General features: G+C 38.0%; 1 protein-coding gene and 1 pseudogene across 16 annotated transcripts in view; one reads left to right on the forward strand and one right to left on the reverse strand.

Annotated features, from left to right (window-relative positions):
• DTNB (dystrobrevin beta) overlaps window positions 1–23,712 on the forward strand; it is a 181,057-nt gene that overhangs the window by 67,906 nt on the left and 89,439 nt on the right. For all 16 annotated transcript variants that reach the window (XM_039887640.1, XM_039887644.1, XM_039887639.1 and 13 more), the window contains one exon: window positions 17,314–17,438. In XM_039887640.1, coding sequence (XP_039743574.1) covers window positions 17,314–17,438 — 125 coding nt within the window. The remainder of the gene's footprint in view (window positions 1–17,313; window positions 17,439–23,712) is intronic.
• On the reverse strand, window positions 20,726–20,844 carry LOC120622303 (uncharacterized; annotated as a pseudogene).

Here is a 23,712-nt window from a genome sequence, read left to right on the forward strand (position 1 = left end):
CAGAATCACCTTTGTCCCACCTATGTAGCTTCCGATTTCATGGATTCAGGGGACATGAAACCTGGACACAGACAGGTTTTGAAAGCTCCCCCAGTGGTTCTGTCGTGCAGTCAAAGTCGGAAACTACTGGCCTGTTGTTTCACGGGGCCTCCAGTCGGCTTCTGTAAGTTGAAAGCAAGAGGCATGGAGGGAAAGACATACATCAACCAGGCTTGAGGATTATCTCTAGGAAAGAACTTTGTGTGTCATTACTGGCACATGGAACTGACTGGGAACAAATATATCGAAGCCTACTGAGTTTTGGGGGGAATTATGTTGGCAAGAACCACGAGCCTGGACTGAACGAGCCATTGACAGCTTGAGCTGACGACCCACTTTTTAAAGACCCAGAACTTGCTCTGGTAGGAGATGGGTTGTATAGGAGGGCATGCTAGAGCCTACTTGGCCAAGATATTGGATAAGGAAGACCCTCCATTCCTACTCTACCATTGTATATTGAGACTGGGGAGGGAGGGTGCAGATAATTTGCCTTTTTAGTTCATAGATTGCATTATAAGGAGCTACATGTGGTCTTGATAAAGAAGACTGTGCCATACCCAGCACTCGTAATTAGGTGCACCGACTGAATAGAACTTCAGGTTTTCTTTTGGGGATGGGGGTAGGAGGGGTTTGAGAGTGTTTTATATTTAGGGAAAGAAAGCAAAAAGATATTTAACGATTAGGAGTACTCACTAATATCTAAATTTTCCTTTTCCTCTTGGGCATATATAACGAGATTATGTAGCCCATCCTCCTTGCTGCCAGATGGAGCCATATGATTAGTTATCACCAATGGAATTTGTTTGGAAGTGAGCTGTGTTACTTCTGGGTCAAGGCCATTGAAACAGATGTGCTTTCTTCACTTTCTCTGTCTTAACCCTTCTCACTGCCCCTATACGTTGGCCAAATGGAAATGTCTCCAAAGAAATGAGCAAAGGCAGAAGCCCTTAGACGAAAGGAGGCTGGGCACCTGCACGGATGGCCCAGAGCCCCTCCACCTGCCAGTCTGCATCGGACTCTCACGTGTGCAAGAAATCAGAAAGCGGAGTCAGCAGTAGGGCCGGGCAGTCAGATAGGCAAAGTCTCAGATAGCTGCCGGCAGACATCCGAAGAGCTGAGCATTAAGGCCCCGGGGCAGGAGTGTGCCTGTGAGTTCTGGGAACAGCAAAGAAGCCAGAATGCCGTGAGCAGCGGGAAGACTGTAGGTGAGGAGATCAAAGACTCACTGAGGGCCTGTTGGCCATTTGGCGTTCGCTCTGAATGACATGAGGCGTCTTCAGAGGATTTTGAACAGAAGAATATCATGCCTTGATTTATATTTTAAAATGAGCAGTCTGGATGCCATGTAAAGAGTAGACTGGAAGGAAAAGATAGAAGCCGAGTGACTGCTAAGGAGAAATGATTACAATAATTAAAACAAGAAGGGGTAATATTAGTAGAGGTGGTAAAAGGGGTCGAATTAGGACATGTGTTATAAATCGGCCTAACGGGGTGAATGTGGCTTGTGAGAGGGAAAGAGTCAAGAGAAACTCATAAGATTTTGTCCTAAGCTACTGGGAAGATGGAAATGTCATCATTTGAGATTGAGAAGGCCATGAATGGAGCATATGTAGATGTTAGGATCAAGGGCTCAGTTTTGGAAATGTGGAATTTAAGTTGCTTATTGGATGTCCACATGGCGTCGTCGAATAGACCGTTGAATGTGGATCTCGATTTCAAGAGACATGTTTGAGATAGAAATATCAGCTTGGGAGTTATTGGCATATAGGTGACATTTAAAGCCACAAGACTAGACAGTGCCACCAAGTGAGTGAGTGAAGACGGAAAAGAAAAGAAGGAAAGAGCCGACCTCTGGAGTTTTCCAGTGTTGAGAGACCCAGGAGAAGAGGACGAGCCTCACCCAGGAACGCGGGGTGCAAACCAGGAGGCTGTGCTGTTGTGGAAAAAAGTGAAGACAGTATTTCGGGGAGGACGAAGTGATCAGCTGTGCCCAGTGCTGCTGATACTTAAGTAAGAGGACCAAGAACTGACCCTTTGTCTAATAATGTGAGGATCACCTGTGGCGGGGGCAAACACCTGATGAAAGTGGGTTCAGGAGGGAAAGAGGAGAGAGATGGAGACAGTGAGTGTAGACAACTCTGTCAATGGATATCTACTTCTAACTTTTTTTCTAATAGTAGTTCTTATTAAGATTTTAGAAAACCCAGCTAACTCCACTTCATTTTTCCCCACCCATGATTGCAGCCAGGAGTTAGGAAGATGGCAGTCTGTTTGAGAAAGCGGTTTTGATTGTGAGGAAACAGTCGGACTTGCTAGTAACCCCTGAACTGAATATACCCGCACCCAGTGTGGGCCTGCCCGGAAGGGAGTAGAGCCTTGAAGCTTGTGGCTCTGGGAGCAGGGAGAATATGTGCTCTGTGGAGTTCGCAGATTCCAGGGAACAAAGGAGAAGGAGAGGCTGAGCCAGGCATGTTCATTCCTTCTTTAAACCCACCCAGTCTGATCGGGAGAGAAGTGAGGACAGAGAGCACCCTGGTGGGGTCCTACAGGGAAGGCGACCCGGTTAACCCCACTTCCTTCTTTCCTTTCTATTAATTATGGTAAAAATACACAACTCTTAGCCCTTTCTTGATATGCAAAGAAGCTGGAAATAAGGAAGCCTACTTCCATTCCCTGCCCCTAGACCTCACCTTCGGATCTCTGCTTACCCTGGCCTTGACTTTACCAAGAGAACTGTGACCAATTCCCACTTGGTTAATCTATGGCAGGCAGAGAGAGAGAGAGAGACAGACAGAGACAGAGAGAGAGAGAGACAGAGAGAGACAGAGAGAGAGAACGAAACACACAGTAGAATGCCTCGGTGGAGGTAGTTATATACTCAGTTGATGCTATGAAAATTTCACCTTTCTTCCCAGCAGATGGCAGACTGCACCTCTGAACAGAGTTACTCATCCTTTTCTTCAAAATCTACTATAGACGAAGAAATATTTGGGCTTGTTTGACCATTTCTGTTCATCTTATTTCTTCTTCTTCTTCTTCTTCTTTTTTTTAAAAAAATGTTAATAGGCGACTCATATATGTCCAGTGTGGTTGTTTGAGCATTAGTGATATTAAACCATTTCCTTTAAGGAGTCAGAGTAAATTATGTTGTGCTAGACAATTAAGATTGTCGACTTACCTTTTTGTCAGAAAACTCTTAGAACAAAACATAAGTATAAATCTTTGTGACCTTGGGGTATACAGCACCTTCTTAGAAGCAGGAGCAGCAGAAGAAAAACAGATAAATTTGACTTCATCAAAATTAAAAACTTTGGTGCTTCAAAGGATTCTATCAAGAAAGTGAAAAGGAGAAAATATTTTCAAATCATATATCCGATACAGAACTTGTATCCAGAATTATAAAAAACTCCCACAACTCAGCAACAGCAAACCAACAACAACAAAAACCCACCAAATAACCTGATTTAAATATAGGCAAAGGATAAGTAGGATGGTGGTTACCAGGAGCTGGGTCAGGAGGAAATGAAGGGGAGTTGTTTTATCGGTATAAAGTTTCAGATTTGCCAAATTTAAAAGTTCAGGAGATCTGGTCACAAAATGAATATGCTTAACACAGCTGAATTGTACATTTAAAAATAGTGAAGATGGTACATTTTATGTCATATATTTCTTACCATAATAAAAAAAAGATGTAAATTAACTTTGGGGGAAAAATTGGCAAAGAATCCGAATAGACATTTCTCCGAAGAAGGTAATACAAATGGCCAATACGCACGTGAAAAGATGCCCAACGTCATTAGTCATTAGGGAAATGTCTAATCAAAACCACAGTGAGTTGCCACTTCACACCCACAAGGATGACTAAAATCAAAAAAGATTGACTGTTACAAGTACCGATAGGATGTGAAGAAACAGGCACCCCAGTACACTGCTGGTGGGAATGTAGATGCACAGAAATGAATATAGGAACGGACCATGAAATATAGATTACCCAAAGAGAAATGAGGCCGCGAAGGAGATGAGGGCTATCGAAGGTGGCAAGCTCAGTGGCACGTAGGTCCCACTGGGATTGAAGTACTGTTGAAGGCAGGGTGCTACAAGGAGTGAGCTAATAAGACAAGCCGGTATGAGAGTGGGGTGCTTGCAATTGAGATTTTAGATGATGTACACTGATGGGCAATAAAATATTCTAGGATGCGACTGTGAAGTTGGTGGCCCACGTGGAGTGGGGGAAGGGTTGTTGAAGGAGAGGAATTCAGGGAATACCAGTGCGTGAGTTTTCTAGGGCGGTCATAAGAAATTACCACAAACTTGGTGGTTTACAACAAATTTATTTTCTCACAGCTCTAGATGCCACACATTTGAAATCAAGATGCTGACAGGGCCACATTTGCTTCCGAGGCTCTAGGGTGGTATCTATTCGTATTAGTCAGTGTTCTCCAGAGAAACAGGACCAAGAGGAGATAAATGACGATAAAGAGATTTGTCATCAGGAGTTGGCGCATGCAGTTGTGGAGGCTGTCAAGTCTCGAGATCCCCAAGGTGAGATGGCAACCTGGGGACTCGAGAGCTGAAGGTGTAAGTCTGAGTCTGAGGCCTTTGAACCAGGAGAACGGATAATATAGTTCCGGTCCCAAGATGTGTTGGCTTGAGACCCAAGAAGAGACAGTGCGAAAGCAGGGAAAAGCTCACGCCCCAGTTCCAAGGCAGCCAGGCATGAGGAATTCTCTGAGGAGCAGCCTTGTGGTTCTGTTCAGGTTTTCAAGCGGTTGAAGCCCAGCCATGAAATCTGTATTACTCAGTCTACTGATTTGTATGTTAATCTCAACCAGAAACACCCTCCCAGGAGCACTCAAAATAATGTTTAACCGAATATCTGGGTACCTTGTAGCCTAGGCAAGGTGACGTAAAATTAAGCATCATACCGTTCTTGGCCTTCTCCAGCTTCTGGTGGCTGTTGGCACCTTGATTTGTTGCTTCACTTCATCCTTTGCCTCCTCGGTCACAATGCCTCTTCCCCTTTTGTCTTGTCTCCTCAGTGTGTCTATCTTATAAAGATACATGTGATGATATTTTGGGCCCAGCCAGAAAATCCAGGATAAATTTTTCCTCGCAAGATCCTTAACTTATCATGTTTTTTCCCGTAGAAGGTAATATTCACTCTTTTGCCATATAAGGTAACATTCTCAGGTTCCAGAGATTAGGATGTGGACATACCTTTCGGGGTCCACCATTCAACCCACTGCAGCTCGCGTATAGAAAAGGTCAACTTCGTGGATGTTGAAATCACTAAGAATTATGACAGTAGTGTTGTTGGACTCCACTACAGAGGGTTATTTAGGGTTTGGGTCTGATGACATGTCAATCAAAAACTAGGGGAAAGGATCTGAGAGTGGCAGCGAGGCCCTCAGAGGACGTCTCCCCCACCTGGAGATCTAGAGGTTTGAGGAGTGCGAGAGAGAAAGCAGTTGCCCTTCTAGTGGCTTCAGGGGGAGCCCAGCCTTCGGGGAAAGCCAGGTTTCTTCTCAGAGTAAAAAGGTGAAAGCTGCACTCGGAGAAGACATTCTCAGCTAGGGAAGGGATTTGACTTGTGGCGGACCATGACGAAGTAGAAGAGTTTCAAGAGTTGAGGATTCGTGGGAGATGGGGTCATGTGATGGGAGGTACAGAGCCTTACGGGAATGAGAATGCAGTGGGAGTCTGGGATTTCTTATGAAACAGGCATGACCTCTGAGAAAGGTTGTGCTGGAACTGGCCCCAGAGAGTCTCCAAGGCAGATCACAGTGCTGCTGCTGTGAGGCTTGGTTGGGAGAGAGTCTTGCCGGGAGCGCGCAGAGCTCTGGGTTCCTCTCTACTGCCGCTGGTGGTGGCGTGAAGGCCTGGGGAGAAGTGCCCTCAGGTTCTCTCGACCCACGGCTGACCTGACCACTCCACGGACTCACTGACCAAGGAAGGCCCTCCCTCTGAAATGATAGACTTTCCAGGGTCATCCTAGAGATAAAAGGAATAGGCTAGAGGTGTCCTGGCAGTGTTTGTCAGCATTTTTGATAGGTTAATTGGGGTGTTTTAAATATTGCTCTTTTTGGCACCTGAATATTGCCCCCATTCGACTCTGGCACTTGTATGCGCTATGGATTCTGGAACCCATTTAAAGCTGCCAAGGTGCTGAGTTTGCAGGCAGACCATCTGAAATGGACCCAGCTGTCTAAAAAAGACAGATGCCTACCAAAGACAGTGGTGGTGCATAGTTTACGAAACAATAAGGCGTCTTTTCCACCTGTAGCCTGATTCTTCTTAGAGCGGAGAGATGACGGGGAGGTTTCCATGTATGACTGCACCCAAACCAAGCAGCTCTGCACCCAAACCAAGCAGCTCTTCGAATGAGCAGTTTCCTCTAGCGGTCGTCACTTCGCCACAGCCATTCCTCCAGCTTTAGATCTTTTTTGATTTTTACAGGTGGCCACCAGAGCTGAAGTGGAGAATGTGTATTTTCCTCCATGCGTGGGAGGATTAGGGTTCTCTGTGACCCAGCTGTGTGAATTGCTTGTCTGTTTCCACGTTAATCAGATATATCAGTGATTATTGCCTGTTGATCTAGTACTTTCTGAGAGCTGTAGACACAGATTTAGGGTAGAACTGTTTCTCTGAATAAATTTAATGCATGTGTATTGTGGATTCATTACATTTTATCTCTATTTAGTGACTACAAAATGTCCAATTATGAAACGTTCCTGTGTTGTTTATTCATTAAACTTTTTGATTACCTACGATAAACCAGATGTTCTGTTCCCTGGCATTCTCTCCTGAGCTCTCTCCTTCTCTCGCAGTGCCCCCTCTCTGATTGTTTTTACAGTTTCAGGTTTCAGACGACCCCCCGGACACTGATAAGTTTCTACACTTTTTAATTCCATCCCAGGATTCTTGTCTCCATAAAGACTCCTCATGTATTCAGGGGTCTCATGGACATTTCCATCTGAAAGTCTCACTGACTTTTCTGTCAGTATATGATACTGTAATTTTTCAGTCTATTTTCTTGAACTTCTAGGTAGATAACTTTATCATCTATAGGAAACAGCTTGGTCATTTTCCAGTAGTTATACTCTTTTTAAAAAAAAAAACCTTTTTATGTCGTCAAGAACTTTTTGAGAAGTGCTTCCAAAAATTGCCTGAAAAGAATCATCTGGGCTGCTGCTTAAATATGTAAGGTACCAGACCTCTTCTGGAAATTTTAATTTCGTATAGTAGGTCTGGGTTGAGGCAGAGGAATCTGCTTTGTTTTGTTTTTTATACAAGTACCGGAGGAATTTTTTATCTTCGGACAAGTTTGGGAAACACTGTTTCAGAGCACTGCCTGATAGCAGTGATGGTTGTCTTTGGTTCCTGACTGGTGTGTCTGCATCATGTATGACGTTGATTGACTGTGGCTCTGATCCTGCCTTGACCTGTGGCAGTATTTGGAACAGGCTTCGGAGTTATTGCGTACCCAGGGATAGTCATACAGTGGTCAATCTAAACCAGGCGAAAAGCTTTCTGCGCTGGTATTCCTTCAGTAAACATGTCTAGTGCCTGTTATGTTCCAGGCCCCGCAGAGTGTTGCTGTACAAAGAAGCACATGGCAGATCGTCTTGATTTTCCAACCCTCATGCTTTCTCTAACCCTCAGTCATTCCTGGGACTCAGGCTGCCTGTGAATCTACTTCCATAGTGCTCGTGGGCTCTGCTTCTTTTTGCTGTAGCTGATTAGACCCTCTGTTTGCCCAAACCTGAAGTATTAGTCACACTTCTCTTTCTTCATGCTGTCCTGCCATGCAGTCTGTTCCTTCATTTGAGCCTGAGAACTATCTGCTCAATGTATGCTAGGAGCAATTTCTAAACCAGAGATGATTTATGATATACTGAAGTTTAATCTTATGAAGTAATGTTTTGAAAGCTTTTACAGTTATGTCTTCGGTTTGGGGCTTTTATTTATATCTTTCACTCACAGGCAGCACTATGACAGTATTGAACTATTTGCAGTTGCTTTTTCACCCTGTTTTCTTACTTTTATGTCTTTCAATCTATTCTAGCTGTCTTTCTTCTGCCCCATTCTCCCAGCTTGCTCTCGCCAGCTTCTTTATAGCCTCTAAGATTCAGCTCGGCTATTACCTCTTTTCCTGATCCTCCATTTTTCAGTAAAGCTTTATAATTTTCCCCCAGAAAGGTCTTATGTATGTTAGATTAATTCTTGTGTACTTTACATCTGTTGTTGCTGTTGCAAATGGTGCCTTTTTTCCTACTTTTTTTTTTTTGAGATGTAATTTACATGTAATAAAATTCACCCACTTTAATTACAATTTGATGAATTTTGGCAAATGTAAACAGTCGTGCAAATGGTATCTTTTTTGAATTATGTGTCTTAACCGTCTGTTTCTGGTGTGTGGAGATGCAAACTGGTTTTATGTTGTAATCCACTATCTCGTCATCTTGCTTAACTTGCTCGTTAATTCTAGTAATTTGTACTCAGATCTTTTTGGATTTTCTGTAAGTAATTATATCACCTGCAAATAGTGATAGCTTTGTTTCCTTCCTCCCACTCCCTAAGCTTTTAAGTATTAATCATACTTTTTTTTTTTCTTTTGGTCTTATGCTGGCTAGAACCTCCAGTGCAATTGAATAGAAGTAAATTTAGGAAGAACGATATTTTAAAAAGGAACAATCCAATATGAAGAAAGGACCAGTTTAAATTTCTAGAAATAAAAAATATTAAGGTTAAGTTCAATAGAGGGGTTAAATAGCAAATTAGAGATAGCTACAGCAAAAATTAGAGAATGAAAGATAGATTAGAAGAAATTAACCAGGATACAAAATGTTGAACACAGGTGTAGAGAAATGGAAAATGTGAAAGGTGATTAAAGGATTTGAAGAATAGAATGGAAAGATCAACCTAGAATTCTGTATCTAGCTAATCTAGTCAAGAGCAAAGAAGAAATAAAGATATATGTTCAGAAAAAAGTTTCAATGCATTTGCCACCAAGAGACCATTGCTGAAGAAACTAATTAAGGACATACTTTAGGGAAAAAATTAATTGACGCAGTAAGGAAGAAATGGGATACAAAAAGAAATGGTACACGGTAGAATGGGTAAATGTGAGCAAATTTAAATAAACATCATGTGTAAAATAATAATAATGACTAATTCTGGTGAGCTTAAAAGAGGATGCAGCTAAAGTACTAATCAGTTATGACACAAATATAGTTGAGGCATGATTAGAGTTGTAGGGTTTTTTGTTACAGGCTGAGAGTACAGATGCTGGTTAAGATTGTGGTCAGTGTTCATGTTACAATAGAGGAGGTTCCTGACATGTATGAGGATTTAATAGGCTTATGTTTCTGCTTGCAATCCCTTAGATGGTGGCTTGATGCTCAAAATGATGTACTCAGAGTCATTGGAAATGAACACGACAGGAATGGCCTCTGAGGCACCAGTCCTGAGTTTATTGCATTAAGCTGTTGTGCTCCCAAGTGTCAGGGCCCGTCAGCATGTACCCTGAACTGAAGACTGTGCTGTGCAAGGAATTAGCTTGAGGCTGATTGAAAATACAGTCATCCGAGCTCAAAAGAAATTTATTTATCAGAGCATCTCACAAGTTTCAGCCCTAGAACAGGGACACAGTGCAGTGGTTACAACACTAGTCACCTGCCACTCCCTACCTTGGAGTTTGCCCTCAATTGGAAACTGTGTCCCCACCCCTGACTCAACTGAGCTTCCCCTTCATGACCCCTTTGGGTTACTTGGAGTCCCCAGTCTGTTTCTGACTGATGCCTTGCAAGAATGTCTCACCGACCAGGCTGTCTCCCCCAACGCCTGTATGTTCTTTCTCTGAGTAATTTTGCCTGTTGAGGGACGATGTTGTACTGTGAAAAAAGTAAGCCGGGCCTGGTTATGGGAGCTTTAGTTTTTGCATCTATAAAATTGAGACTGTTAACATCTAATTCACAAGACTATTGGAGGGTTAAATGAGCTTATGTACGTGTGCAAAACACCTATCAGTTGCCTGACACTAATTTCTTAATCAACGTTACTTCAATTTTAGGGAAAAACAATGAAGCCACTAGAAAGTTGACTCTGAGAGTATAATTGCCAAACAAGGAAAAATAAAATGATAAAAATAAAACAAAACCTAAAAAATAGTTAAGGACTAAGTAAAAGAAAAGAAAGTAATAAAACAAATAATGATATAATAAGCTATAGAAATAAAGACAAAACATGTTAGTAATTAGTAAATTTTCCAGATAAAAAGCAACAGTTGTCAAATGGCTATTTTAAAAAATTGGACTCTGCTGTTTACGAGGGACAGCAAAAAAAGCTATACACAAGAGTTGAAAGTTAAGGATAAAAAAAGAGACACACTTGGCAAAGTACTAACCAAAGTAAATTTGGTGAAACTGTATTAATCTCAGAAAATAGATTTCAGAGCAAAAATCTTTACCAGGGAAGTTAAAATGGTACATTTTATGTTATGTATATTTTATCAATAATAAAAAAAAAAATTTAACCAGAAGTACCAAAGACAAAAAGATGAAATTAACACTTATACACAGATACACATCTAATAATGTTGCTGTAACATACATAAATTAAAAATAAGGGTGCATAAGTTGAAAAATACATTATTAAAATGGGTAATTTAACACGCCTATAAACAGTTGTTAGAATTATTAGACAAAAAAAGAAAGAATGTAGAAAATTTGAATATACACAACAATTAATGATTATACATTCTTTTCAAACACAAAAGTTGACCACATACAGGAAGCCTCAAAAGAGAATTAGTATCCTACAGACTATATTCTCTGACTATAGTGCATTTCATTTAGGAATCAATAACAAAAAGAGCAAGAAAACCAGTACATTGGTTATTGAAAAATTGGTTGAAATGAGCAGATTCCTAAAACAACCTTGCTTACCCAAACTGGTTCAAAATGGAATAAAAAATCCCATTAGTAGTATAATCATTAAAGAATTCGAATTAGTAGCTTAAATCTTTACACAAAGGAAACAACTAGAGCTGACTGACTTTACATGAGTTTCAACAAATATTAGAAGAAAAGCCATATTCCAGTATTATATAAAATTTCCCAGATTTTAGAAAAAATAATAAGCATTACAGTTTCATTTTTGAGGCTGGAATAACTTTGGTACCAAAACCTTATGAGGACAGTAAGAAAGGAAGCTTATAAACCATTCTAATGACCATAAAACCTAAACAAAATATAAAGAAACTGAATCCAGCAGTGTATACAAAAGATAAATACATCATGACCACACCGTTTTTATTCCAGCAATTAAAGATAGATTATTATAATTTAGGCATATTCATAGATGGATTAAATCCATAAATCATCTCAAAAGACTCATATAAAAGACTCATTTACTATGACCTGATAGTCACTGATCATTTACACACACACACACACACCCACACCCACCCACCCACCCACCCTTAGCAGCCTGGTAGTAGAAGGAACTTCCCTAACCTAATATAGAATGTTTGTTAAAACTGGTAGTATCCATGGTATTTACTGGTGAAATGTCAAAAGTATTTGTTTTAATATTGAAAACAATACAAGAAGGCTTACTATCAACATGTCTATTCAACATTGTATTGGCAGTCCTAAGCAGCATAGTAAACAAGGAAAAGAAATAAAAGGTGTTTGCATTGAAAGGAAACAAAATTGTCATTATTTGACGATGACTGTCAGTGTAGGAAGTCTGAATCTCCAGATCATTAGAATTGAAATAGAGCAGAGATTAAAGTAAAAACAGGTAAATTGGACTACATCAAAATCAAAATCTTCCGTGCATCAAAGGGCGCAGTCAACATGGTGAAAAGGTAATCTATGGAATGGGAGAAAATATTTGCAAATCATATGGCAGATTAGGGGTTCATATCCAGAATATATAAAGAACTACAACAACAAAAAACCCAATGAAAAAATGGGCAAAGGACTCAAAAGATATTTCTCCACAGATGATATGCACATGGCCAATAAGCATATGAAAAGATACTTGATATCACTAATCATTAGGGAAATGCAAATCAAAACCCCAGTGAGATGCCACCTCATACCTATTAGAATGGCTACTGTAAAACAAACAGAAAGTAACAAGTGTTGGCAAGGATGTGGAAAAATCGGAACCCACTGTTGGTGGAATGTAAAATGGTGCAGCCACTATAGAAAATAGTATGGAGGCTCCTTATAAAATTAAAAATAGAATTATTGTATGATTCAGCAATTCTACTTCTGGATATTTTTCCAAAAGAATTGAAAGCAGAGTCTCAAAGACACATTTGTACACACAGGTTTATGGCACTCGCAGTAGCTAAAACTTGGAAGCAACCCAAGTGTCCATTGATGGGTGAATGGATAAACAAAATGTGTTTTATATATACAACAGAATATTATTCAGCCTTGAAAAGGAAAGAAATTCTTACACAGGCTACAACGTGGATGAATTTTGAGGACACGATGCTGAGTAACAGAAGCCAGTCACGGAAAGGCAAATACTGTATGATGCTGCTTATATGAGATATCATGCTTATGTAGTAAAATTTATAGAAACAAAAAGTGGACTGGTGGTTTCCAGGGACTCGGGAAGGGAATGAGTTGTTGAATAGGTATGGAGTTTCGAGTTTACAGGATGCAGAGTTCTGGAGATTAGCATTACATCAGTGTAAGTGTACCTAACACCACTAAATGGTATGCTTTAAAATGAGCAAGGTGGTAAATTTTATGTATATTGTACCACAACTTAAACAAAAAACAAAAGAACAGCAGGGTTGCTGGATACAAAATCTATCTGTAAAATAACTAGAAACAAATAAGAGCGCTGCATAAATTCTTTATGGAAAAGAATTTATAACTTTATTGAAAGACATTGAAGAAGGCTTAAATGCATGAGATGAACACATGCATGAAAGGACTGTTTATTATTTGAAGATGGCATTTCTTTCCAAAACTACCTATAGATTTGATGAGTTCCCATCAAAATCCCAACAGGGTTTTTTTGTGGTAAACAACAAACTGTTTTTAAAATGTAAGTGGAAGTGTAAAGGGGCAAGAATAATGAGGACTCTCCTAAAGAAGCAGGTAAGTTTGGGGCACTGATGCTACCTGCAAAGATAAGAGGAAGCTACAGCGATTAAATCATGTGATACTGGCACAGGGACAGCAAAAGAATATCTATTAGGAAAAGGTTAGACAATTGATTATCCATATGGAATAAAACTGGATTCTTTCCCCATACCTACCAAACAAATCAGTTCTAAATAGATCAAAACTGAAATATGAGAGGTACCAACTATAACACTTTAGAAGATAATGAGGGAGAATATCTTTTTGATTTACTTCAGAGAGGGAAACAGTTCTTAAGATACAAAATATAAAGGACATGATTAATAAATTGAGACTAACATTATATGTAAAAGCGACTGTTCATCAGAAACAAAAGAGTAACAAACAAACTTTAAATAGTAGGAGCTGTTCACAAGTCATAACTTCCGTAGGGTTAAAATACAAAAAACGTAAAGAACTCTTACAAATCAATAAGAGAAAGGCATTCTAGTGTGACCCACGCTAAAGCCAGGAAAAGATATTTCACAGATGAAAAAACACTAATGGCCCATAAACATAGGAAAAAATGCCCAGCCTTCTTAGTAATCAGCGAATTGTAAGTTAAAACCACAATACTATTTATCACCCACCAAATTGGCAAATGTTAAAATGTTGAACAATAACCAGGGTTGGCCAGAATGTGGACAGTCGGCAAGTCTCTCACACAGCTGAGTGAAAACCAGCTGGCAGTGCCTAGTAATATTGAATGTGTGTAACTTATGACCCAGTAATTCCACTCTTAGGAAATTCTTACACGTGGCCACCAAGAAAGTTCATAGCAGCATTCTGAACGAGGGAAAGAAATAGAAACCCAAACATTCATTAGCAGTGGACTGGATGTACAAATTACGATGTAATTAAGTAATGAGATACAATCAAGTAGTGAAAAATTGAATGAATTATAGTTACATGCATCAACATGTATGAATTGTTACAACTTTCAGTGAAAGAAGCAAGTTGCAGAAAAAATATAAGTTTTAAACATACCAAGTGATTTATATTATTTATGCCATAATTGCTAAAATAAGGAAGTGGTTAGTACAAAATCCAGGACACATTACGAGGAGAACAGATGTGGGAGTGGACAGTATTAGATAAGGGCCCACACTGAGGCTTCAAAGTGTTCTGTTCTGTTTCTCATGCAGAATAGTGGGTAGGTGGTATATATTTTATAACTTTTTAAACTGTACATATATTTTTATATACTCTTTGATATATTCTTAAAAAATTGTAACCTGTAATATTCTTAAGAGACGGTAAGAAATATTTTGAAGTTAAGTGAAGTAGATTAACATATTGAAAATGCACAAAAATTGAAAATTATCGCCTACGAGTGTTTGGAGGAGTTGTAACTCTCTAGAGTAAGGCTTCTCCAGGTGTCAGTTTCAGAGCCGGAGTGAGGGGAGAGGTACTGAGATGGCAAGGAGCATCTCTGGCATCGGAGCTTAAACGAAGTGTGGGAGACCCCAGGCCCTAGGCCTGACTGCTTTTTGTCCTCTCGTCTTCACGTCCATATATATTTAGTGACTGACCGCCAGGTCCCGGGCATCGTCCCAGGGCCCAGGTAGCCAGAAAGGTAATGTCCCTGTCCCCCTCTCGGCTCTCAACAGCAGTTTTCAAGCTCTCGATTACAGCCTTTGTTACTCTCACCTCCTAAACTGACTGCATCGAAATTCACTTCAGATCTATATCATAATCCACCCTTTGAGATCGTTTTGAGAAAATAATTTATTTGCATATTTAGGCAACCTAATTGAATACCTACCTATCTTTTAAAGTTTTTGGTTTGGTCCTAGCCCTTCCTTAATATTCAGATTTCTTTGTATATTTATTACTAATTTTTCCCTTCCCATCATACGTATCAAGCCTCTTTTGATGTACTCTAGGTATTTGGAATTGACTTTGATGTATCGATTTTATCTTTATAGTTATATTATTGAGACTCGAAATTGGATCTAGTCTTAAACCTGGACTTCAAGCAGTGTTTTCAAAAGCACAGCAAGCATATTGTTAGCGAATATTAGGTGGTGCAAAGGGAAATGTTCGTTATTTTAACAGTTATATCGTTATTTTAATGTTTATTAGAAAATATACACATGGAACCTGTGATTTCATGGCTGTTATTACTCAGGGTGCAGCTAAAGTAATCTATGATAATCTGTCTCACATAGACTGCATGAATTAATGACCCAGGCGGTTGTTAGATATAGCAAAAAAAAATATCACAAAGTTAATACATGGGTGACAGATGTTGTGTTTAGTCGTAAAGGCGAATTAAGATATTCTCTAATGTCCTCTACTTGTATCATAACTCAAAAAATCAAGCATAGGGGGTTTGGTCAGAAGAAAGCAGTCTAGAAAATTCATCTAGGCAGATAATTTGTTCATCTAACATATTCCGTTGTAGGACAGGTTCTGGAAATACACAGATGAATAAAATGTAGATCCTACCCTTCAAGAACACCAATCTAAGGGAGATAGGCGCCTAAATTGAAAAGTGCAGTGTAGCGTGGAAAGTGTAACAGTGGAAATATAAACATGGTAAGTGGGTCACTTGGAAAGGCGGGCTTTGACCTGTGAGGTAAGTCTCCACGGAGGAAGGGAGACTTGCGAGCAGTCTTGAGAGACGAGCAGAAGATAGAGAGCTGAGAGAACACGGTGTGTTGCGTTAACTGAGCAGCTTGTCATTTGTGTGGTGGGAGGTGAAGGGTGAGGAGAGAGGAGGGAGCCAGATATGAAAGCTGTGGAATATGATGGCGTTTATTTAGATCTTATTCTATAAATGGTGATCAGCCTTTGAAAAATTTAAAGCAGAAGACTGACATGTCTGGGGGGCAGGGCAGATGATGGATTAGAGGAGGAAGAATCAGAGCCATATTAGTCATTGGGCAAAGAGACAATGGAGACTAGTTGGGGAAGTTCAGAATTTCTGCTTTGTTTAGTTTCATGTGATTTTCAGGAAATTAGATTACATTTAGACTTTTCCCAGAATTTAATGTGTTGTAGGGGATAGTGGTTGATGATTTGGAGCCAATATAAGACGTTTCTGAAGAAATTGGTATTATTTAGTCTTTATTATAAATAAGGTATTAACTAACTTTGCCTATATAGTCTTAAAAGCAAACAGGTTTTTGCTTATTGTTAAAATATATGCAAGCAGCATATAAAAGTTAAGTGTATACATGGTATCGATGAAGTACACAGCTGCAAACAAGTTCTGTTTTCCAATTACAGTGGTATATATGGTAATATACTACAGGAGCAGTAGAATGAAATATTTAAACTTTTTTTGCAGTTAATATCCTGCCAAGAAAATCTCAGACGACAGTATTATTTTAAAGGGAATTGAGTGGACAACAAAATCAGTATCCTATAAAGAGCCCCTTTTACATCGTGAATGTTCTATGTAACTTAATTGTGGCATACTGTTTACCTTCGTACATATTTGCTATTAAGTCTTAAACGCGGTAGTCTTTAGGTTTGGCATGTATCATTCTACCTTCCAGAGAAATGTGTTAGTGTGCCAACTTGTTTTTGTGCTTTCAGCATGCCATAACTAGAGTCACGGGTGTGATACCGACTGCCTGTGTGTGTGAGTGCACTCATTTGTATCTGTGTCCATAGCCAGACCCTTAATACCAAATGTTCTGTCTCCCATTTATTTTGGGAACATTCTCTTAATATGCACATTTTGGCATGCAGCTTAGCTAATTTGTTAACATTCAAAGTCATAAGCTCTCAGCATTATCTTAGCCTTTTAGTATTTTAGCCCCCCAAAATTCCTGACTTCGACTAGGGATTTAGCTATAATATCTCACCAAAAACGATCCAGAAGCATCAAGGAGTTTATGTAAAGTCACATAGAGATGTTCAAAAGGAAAATTCACATTAACTTGATAATGTGACTGCGTTCAGAGATGAGAGAGTAAGCACAGAAATGAAGGGAACCACACATGACCTTGGGACCTTTCTGCAGGACCCGTTAATGTTGATTGTAATGGAACTTAGTTTGTATTTGAGAAGATGTAGTCTGCAGTTCTTGTCACCAAGTTATTTTGAAATTCTTTTTCATTCTTTTGAAATGTAACTTCTTATTTCCTTATTTTCTACTTTGACACAGAAATCCCCTGCAAAGAAGCTGAGCCATGCAATTAGTAAATCTTTGGGGTGTGTACCCACCAGAGAACCCCCGCATCCTGTTTTTCCCGAGCAACCAGAGAAACCACTTGACCTTGCAAATATAGTGTAAGTATATACCTGGATATGGATGTGAATGAGACTGAAATGGAGACCTTGCTAAATTCTTTTGGATCAAAACCAAGTATCACCTAGCATGAACATTTAACCTTCTGATTTTTACTTTACTTTTGGGAAACTTAGACTTCAAACTTTCATCTCTTTAAATCACCATAAATGTCTCCATGGAATCCTAGCTCCTGAGCCCCAAAGTCTAAGGAATATATAGCAGTCTCCAACAAAAGCATTAATCCATTGAAGAGTAATTGTGATGGATTTAGCAAGGTTGCCTTTTGTTGTGTGTGTGTTCTTCCCTTCAATCAGTGGTAGCGAACATTTTTCCTCTACAGAAGTAATGCCCATAGAGATTTTAAAAATAGTTTAGACAACATGGAAATGAAAATCAACCTGATATGCTCTTTGTATTGAGAGGAAATTAGGAAACATAAGGCTCTTTAGAAACAAAACTAGTATTTTATACACAAACACACACGCACACGCACACGCACACACACATTTTAGTTGACTATCCGTGCTAGAAAGCTAGGAGGACCAAAAAAGTTAGAGAAATAGAGAAAGAAGGAAAGTAAGAAGGAGGAGAAACAAGGAATAATAAGATTTTAGCCTCTGTTCCGTCTCTTCACTCTGAATTAAATGATGATATTAAGTTTACTCTGCTGGATACAATCGGTAGGTTTTTGATCATTAGTCTCTATCAAGTGTTTAAAAGTTTTTCTTTTGGAGTGGACATTCATTTTCTTTTACCTACCTGGTGGTAGGTGTTTTGACTAAACGATCTCTTAGCTTTCTTGATCTTTCTTTTTTTTTCATTTAATAATTTTGAAAACGTTTATATTTATTAAAATTATACAAGACGTGTGGATTAAAAATCCAGTGTTACAGAAGAGCTTAAAATGAAGCACAACACATCCTCCTTTACTTCATTGTATTTTGTCTGGAGTTTAGATCTACTAGTGTATCTCTGAATAATATATTTAGAGCACCATTTATTGACTTATCAGTTTTGGAATTATTTATTAAATAATTCCGTTTGTGGTATAAGGAACCCACCTTATTTATAACTACATGTCAACCCATCCCAGTTTTTCATAATTATGTCACCATTTTTAAGTTAGTTAACTGTCATTTTAAATAATATTCTTAAACTTCTATTTCTTATAATGTCTTCTCATTTCCACTGTGTAAAATGAGAAAATCAGTCCCTTCTACTTCTTCCTTCTCCTTTTTCCTCCTAACTTCTGTCATCTCTCCCATTACTTTTATATTATCAAACTGGTAATATTCCTCTTCCCTTCTGTGATAATAACTCAATCTTCTGAGATTTTCGTAAGGGTTGCGTCTAAAAGTTGCCAACCAGATAACGGCATTTCCAGTCAACGCCATTGGTTACGCGGTCCGCGTGCTGTGTCTCCGTGCGGCTCCAGTGTCGTGATCCCTGTGCCCTTCTTCTCTCATCAGAGTTCAGTGGGAACTTTTCTTACACGTCATCGATTGCTCAAAACCAAACCTGTTGACCTTATAACTGGATTGACTTCTGACTATTGTTTTCTTTTCAGTTTCCCATTACTTTCTTCGAAAAAAGGTCCCCGTCTGCCCCAACATTGTAGTGTGTGTCTCTCTCTCTTTTTTTTTTTTTTTTTTGCCCCTTTAAAGTTCTGAAGATGTCCCTTTCACATATGTCTTTAATTCATCTGGAGTGGATTTTTGTGTATGGTGTGGTATAGAATATGCAATTCTCTTTCTTCCTTTGCATTTGAATAATAACTTTTCTCAGAGCCATTTATTGGATAATCCATCATTTCCCCGCTGACCTCCAATGCCACCATTGTCGTAAATGAAGTTTCTAGATGATACGTGGTCTGGTCTCGGGGCTCTTTGTTCTCTTCCTTTGGTTGAATTGTCTATCCCTATGCCAGCATCACGCTATCTTATGATAAGGGATTAAGTAATCTTTTTAAAGAGTATCTTGTCTTTTCTTTGCTCTTTTATGTAAATTTTAGAATCGGCTTATTGAGTTCCTCATAAAATTTTGTTGGATTTTGATTGGCCATTCATTGAATCGAAATATCAGATTGAGGAGAATTGACATCTTTATAATATTAAGTCTTTCATTCCATGAATGTGTTATATCTTTCCATTTATTTAAATATTTTTTATGCCCTTCAATAAATCTTTATAATTTTTCCTAGAATGCTCTTATATATGTTAGATTAATTCTTGTGTACTTTTTTATGTGTTTTTGCTGTTACAAATGGTACCTTTTTTGGTACAATTTTTTTGAGGTATAATTTATTTGTAATAAAATGCACTCACTTTAAGTGTACAATTCGGTGAGTTTTGGCAAGTGTATACAGTTGTGCAAATGGTATCTTTTTTGAAATATGTGTCTTAACAGTTTGTTGCTGGTGTATGGAAATGCAAACTGGTTTTGTATTTTAATCCACTATCTGGTCATCTTGCTTAACTTGCTCGTTAATTCTAGTAATTTCTACTCAGATTCTCTTAGATTTTCTATAAATAATTATATCACCTGCAACTAGAGATAGCTTTGTTTCCTCCCTCCCACTCTTTATGCTTTTAAGCATTAATCAAGTATTTTTTTCCCTTTGGTCTTATTATGCTGGCTAGAAACTCCAGTGCAATATTGAACAGAAGTGGTTTACTTGGCATTCTTGTGTTATTACTAATCCCAAAGAGAGTGCTTTCAGCATTCATTTAGTATGGTATTTGATGTAGTCTTTTTAGAAACTGTTTATCAGGTAAAAGATGTTTCCTTTTATTATTAGTTTGCTAAGAGTGCTTTCTCTTTGTCATGAGTGGTTGTCAAATTTTATCAGACTTTTTCTGCATTAATTAAGATGATCGTATGAGTGTATTCTATTAAAATGCAGTGCATTACATTGTATTTTTAAACAACCCTGCATTCTTAGAATAAATATAAATTGACTCTCCTTTTAATACACTGGTAGATTTCATTTGCTAATATTTTGTTTAGATTTTGCCTACGTTTATGAATTTTGTTGTCCTGTAATTTCTCTTGGCTTTTTGGTTTTGTTTTGTTTTGTCTTATTTTTAGGACAAAGTTTGCCCAATTTGCTGTCTTCAAAAAGTTAGGAGCATTGTCTCTTTTTTATATTTTTGGGAAGAACTTGTTTAAGATTGAAATTATTTGCTCCTTAAATTTTTGGTAAAACTCACCAATGAAGCTGTCTGTGCCTAAAGCCTTCTTTTTGGGAAGATTCTTATTTTTTCTATTTTTATTTATTTATTTTTAACGCCTGTAGTACCTGGTATTCCTAGGTGGTCTCCCATCCAAGTACTAACCAGGCCCAACCCTGCTTAGCTTCCAAGATCAGACAAGATTGGGCACGTTCAGGGAGGCATGGCTGTAGACAGGAAGATTTTTAATAGTTAATTCCATTTTAAAAAACAATTATAAGACTATTTTCATTTTTTATTTCTATTTGAGTCACTTTGTAACATATTAGTAGGAATTTGTCAGTTTCGTTTAAAATTTCAAAGTATTGGCACAAAGTTTGTAATATTTTATCTCTAGTATGTGTGCTAATGTCTCTTTTTTCATTCCTACTCTCATGTATTTATGGTTTTTTTCTCTGTTTTTTCTTTGAAAAATCTTGCCATAAGTTTGTCTAATCTATTGGACTTTCATAGGACCAACTTTGGGTTTTGATGATTCTTTTATTGTATGTGTTGTAGTTTTAAATTTTACTTATTTCCACCGTTGTCTTTATTATTTCTTTTGTTATAGTTTCTTTGACCTTATTTGGATACTCTTTTTCTAACTTCCTTAAAGATATGGTTAGCTCACTCATTTCAGGTTCTTTTCCCTAACAGAAGCACTCAAGGCTATTAATTTCTCTAAGCACTACCTGAGCAGTGTCTAAGTTTTGTTACGTAACTTTTTTTATTGTTTAGTCCTAAATATTTTCTAAGTTCTGTTATGATTTCTTTGAGAAGTATACTTTCTTAATATCCAAATGTGTGGGGGTTTTCTAGTTGCCTTTCGCTACTAATTTCTAGGTTAATTTCATTTTGCTCTGAAAATGGTCTGAATTATTCAGTTTTTTTTTCAAATTTGTTAAGACAGTCTTATTATCTAGCATATGATCATCTCTTTATTCATTAAAGTAAGTTTGAAAACAACATGTATTATGCTTGTTTGGTGCAGAGTTTATAGTGAGTGACTGTAAGTCCATTAGGTCAAGTTAACTATATCGTTCAAATCTTTTATAATCTACTTCTTCAAAATTATACATTTCATGTGGAAATTAAATTTTATTCTTATGTAATAACTGTCCTTATTCCTAATAATTCTGTTTGCTCTCAAGTCTCTTTTATGTGCTAGTATCATCTTTCAATATCTTTTGCTAGATATGTGCCAGGTATAACTTTTCGCATCCTTTTACTTTCAACCTGTGTCCTTAGGTTTTCATTATGTTTCTTGTAAATTTTAAGCCGGATTTTTAAAATCTGACCTGAGAACCTGTCTTAAATGTATTATCATAATATTATCATCATTATAACTAGCCATTTATTATAATTCAAATTGATTTATATTGTTATAGTTTTAAAAATTATCATTACTGTGATATTTAGACTTTTTCTACTATTTTATTTGGTGCTATTTATCACATTTTTAAAAATTCAACTTTATTCACATATTTCACTCTAGCCACCCTTTCTACCCATTCTCATCTGCCTTTTGTGTGTCTTTTTACTAGTATATGTTCTTGAAAGTAGGTATTGTCTTTTTAAAAAATTTACTTAAATGGTATTATGAACAACGTTTTACCCATCTATTCTGAACCCTGTGATGGGCACCTAGGCTGCCTTCTGATCTCTGCCTGACATGTAATGCTGCAGTAAATACCTTAGATGTTTCCCTAGTGGAACTGGGTAGGAATTTCTTTATATCCAGGATACAGCTGTTGGGTCAAAGGTTATGTATATCCTGATTAGAAGTGTGTTGGGGAATCCAGTGGTTTAGTGCAGACTTTTAGTTAATGTGTCCCTTTTATATCAGGCCCCTACCCCCACCTCCACCTGGTGTGCCTGAGTGCAAATACTGTCTGGTCAGTTTCCTTACAGAGTAACCTCTGGTTTCCTCCTGGGCCTAGAAAAGAGCAGTCAGATGGCTGTGTGGTGTTGGGGAGTGGGGTGGAAGAGGTGACAGGTGCTGTGCTTCTTAGGCAGACTTTCAACCAATTAAAAAAATTTTAATGCAGCCCCTCACCCCTCTTTCAGAGTTACCAGGCATCTCTGATTTCTGGCCATTCATTCCTTCTGTGGCTCCACTTCTCTGGTCTCAGGAGGAATTTGACCCCAGGTCTCTTCTTCTCTATTTATTAAAAAAGCCTCCTCATACCTGGTTTCTGTTAGAAATTTAAGTGGGAATTGAATCTAGGATTGACAGCTAAGAATTGGAACCTGAAACTTTCTCTGAGTACAGAATAAAGGGGACATTCCCCCTTTAGATAATAAAAAATCTGTCACCGAAGCACAGTTTTATTCTGAGAGATTCTCCCTTTTAGCAAAAATGTTGCTAAGTGTTGCAGATGTAAACATTATAGTGAAGAAGAATAAAGTTAAAGAAAAGCTGATTTCTGTCTCTTTGTGCCTACTAACACTTCTTATAAGCCCATATTTTGTGTTGAGTAGTTTTTAAATATTTTTATATGGTTAAAAATAATACATGTCCATTGTAAAAACATTCAGAAAAATAACACTTATATAACCCTGTTACTTAAAGACAACTACATTACCTTTTTAGTGTGTACACTTACCCCCAGTCTTTTCTCATGCATGTGTATTTTTATGTGGGGTATTCCTGTTTGTATAACCATTCTTTTAACTAAGCAGTATTTGAACATATCTTTCTATGTCAGTTAACATAGTTTTAAATTATTGGTTTAAATAGCGCTTGTTATCCTATCACATGAACGCGTTATAATTTATATATGTAATATCTCTTCTAGAGCATTTAGGCTGTTTCTAATTTGTTGCTACTAAACAATGCTGCAGAATACATTTTTGCACTTTTTATTCTTACCTGTACTTATATCCAATTAGTTATTTGGTATAAGTTCCCAGAAGCTGAATTTGCTTGGCCAGTGAGATGTACCTTTGAAGGCTTTTAGTTCATATTGTCAAATAGACCTGCAGGAAGATTATATCTGATATATATGAGAACAGCAGCTTCCTTAGATCTTCACCTGTTTGAGGTATTTTCAAACTTTTTAGT

Source organism: Pteropus medius, unplaced genomic scaffold (genome assembly GCF_902729225.1).
Source record: "Pteropus medius unplaced genomic scaffold, Ma_sr-lr_union100, whole genome shotgun sequence".
NCBI classification, from domain to species: Eukaryota; Metazoa; Chordata; class Mammalia; order Chiroptera; family Pteropodidae; genus Pteropus; species Pteropus medius.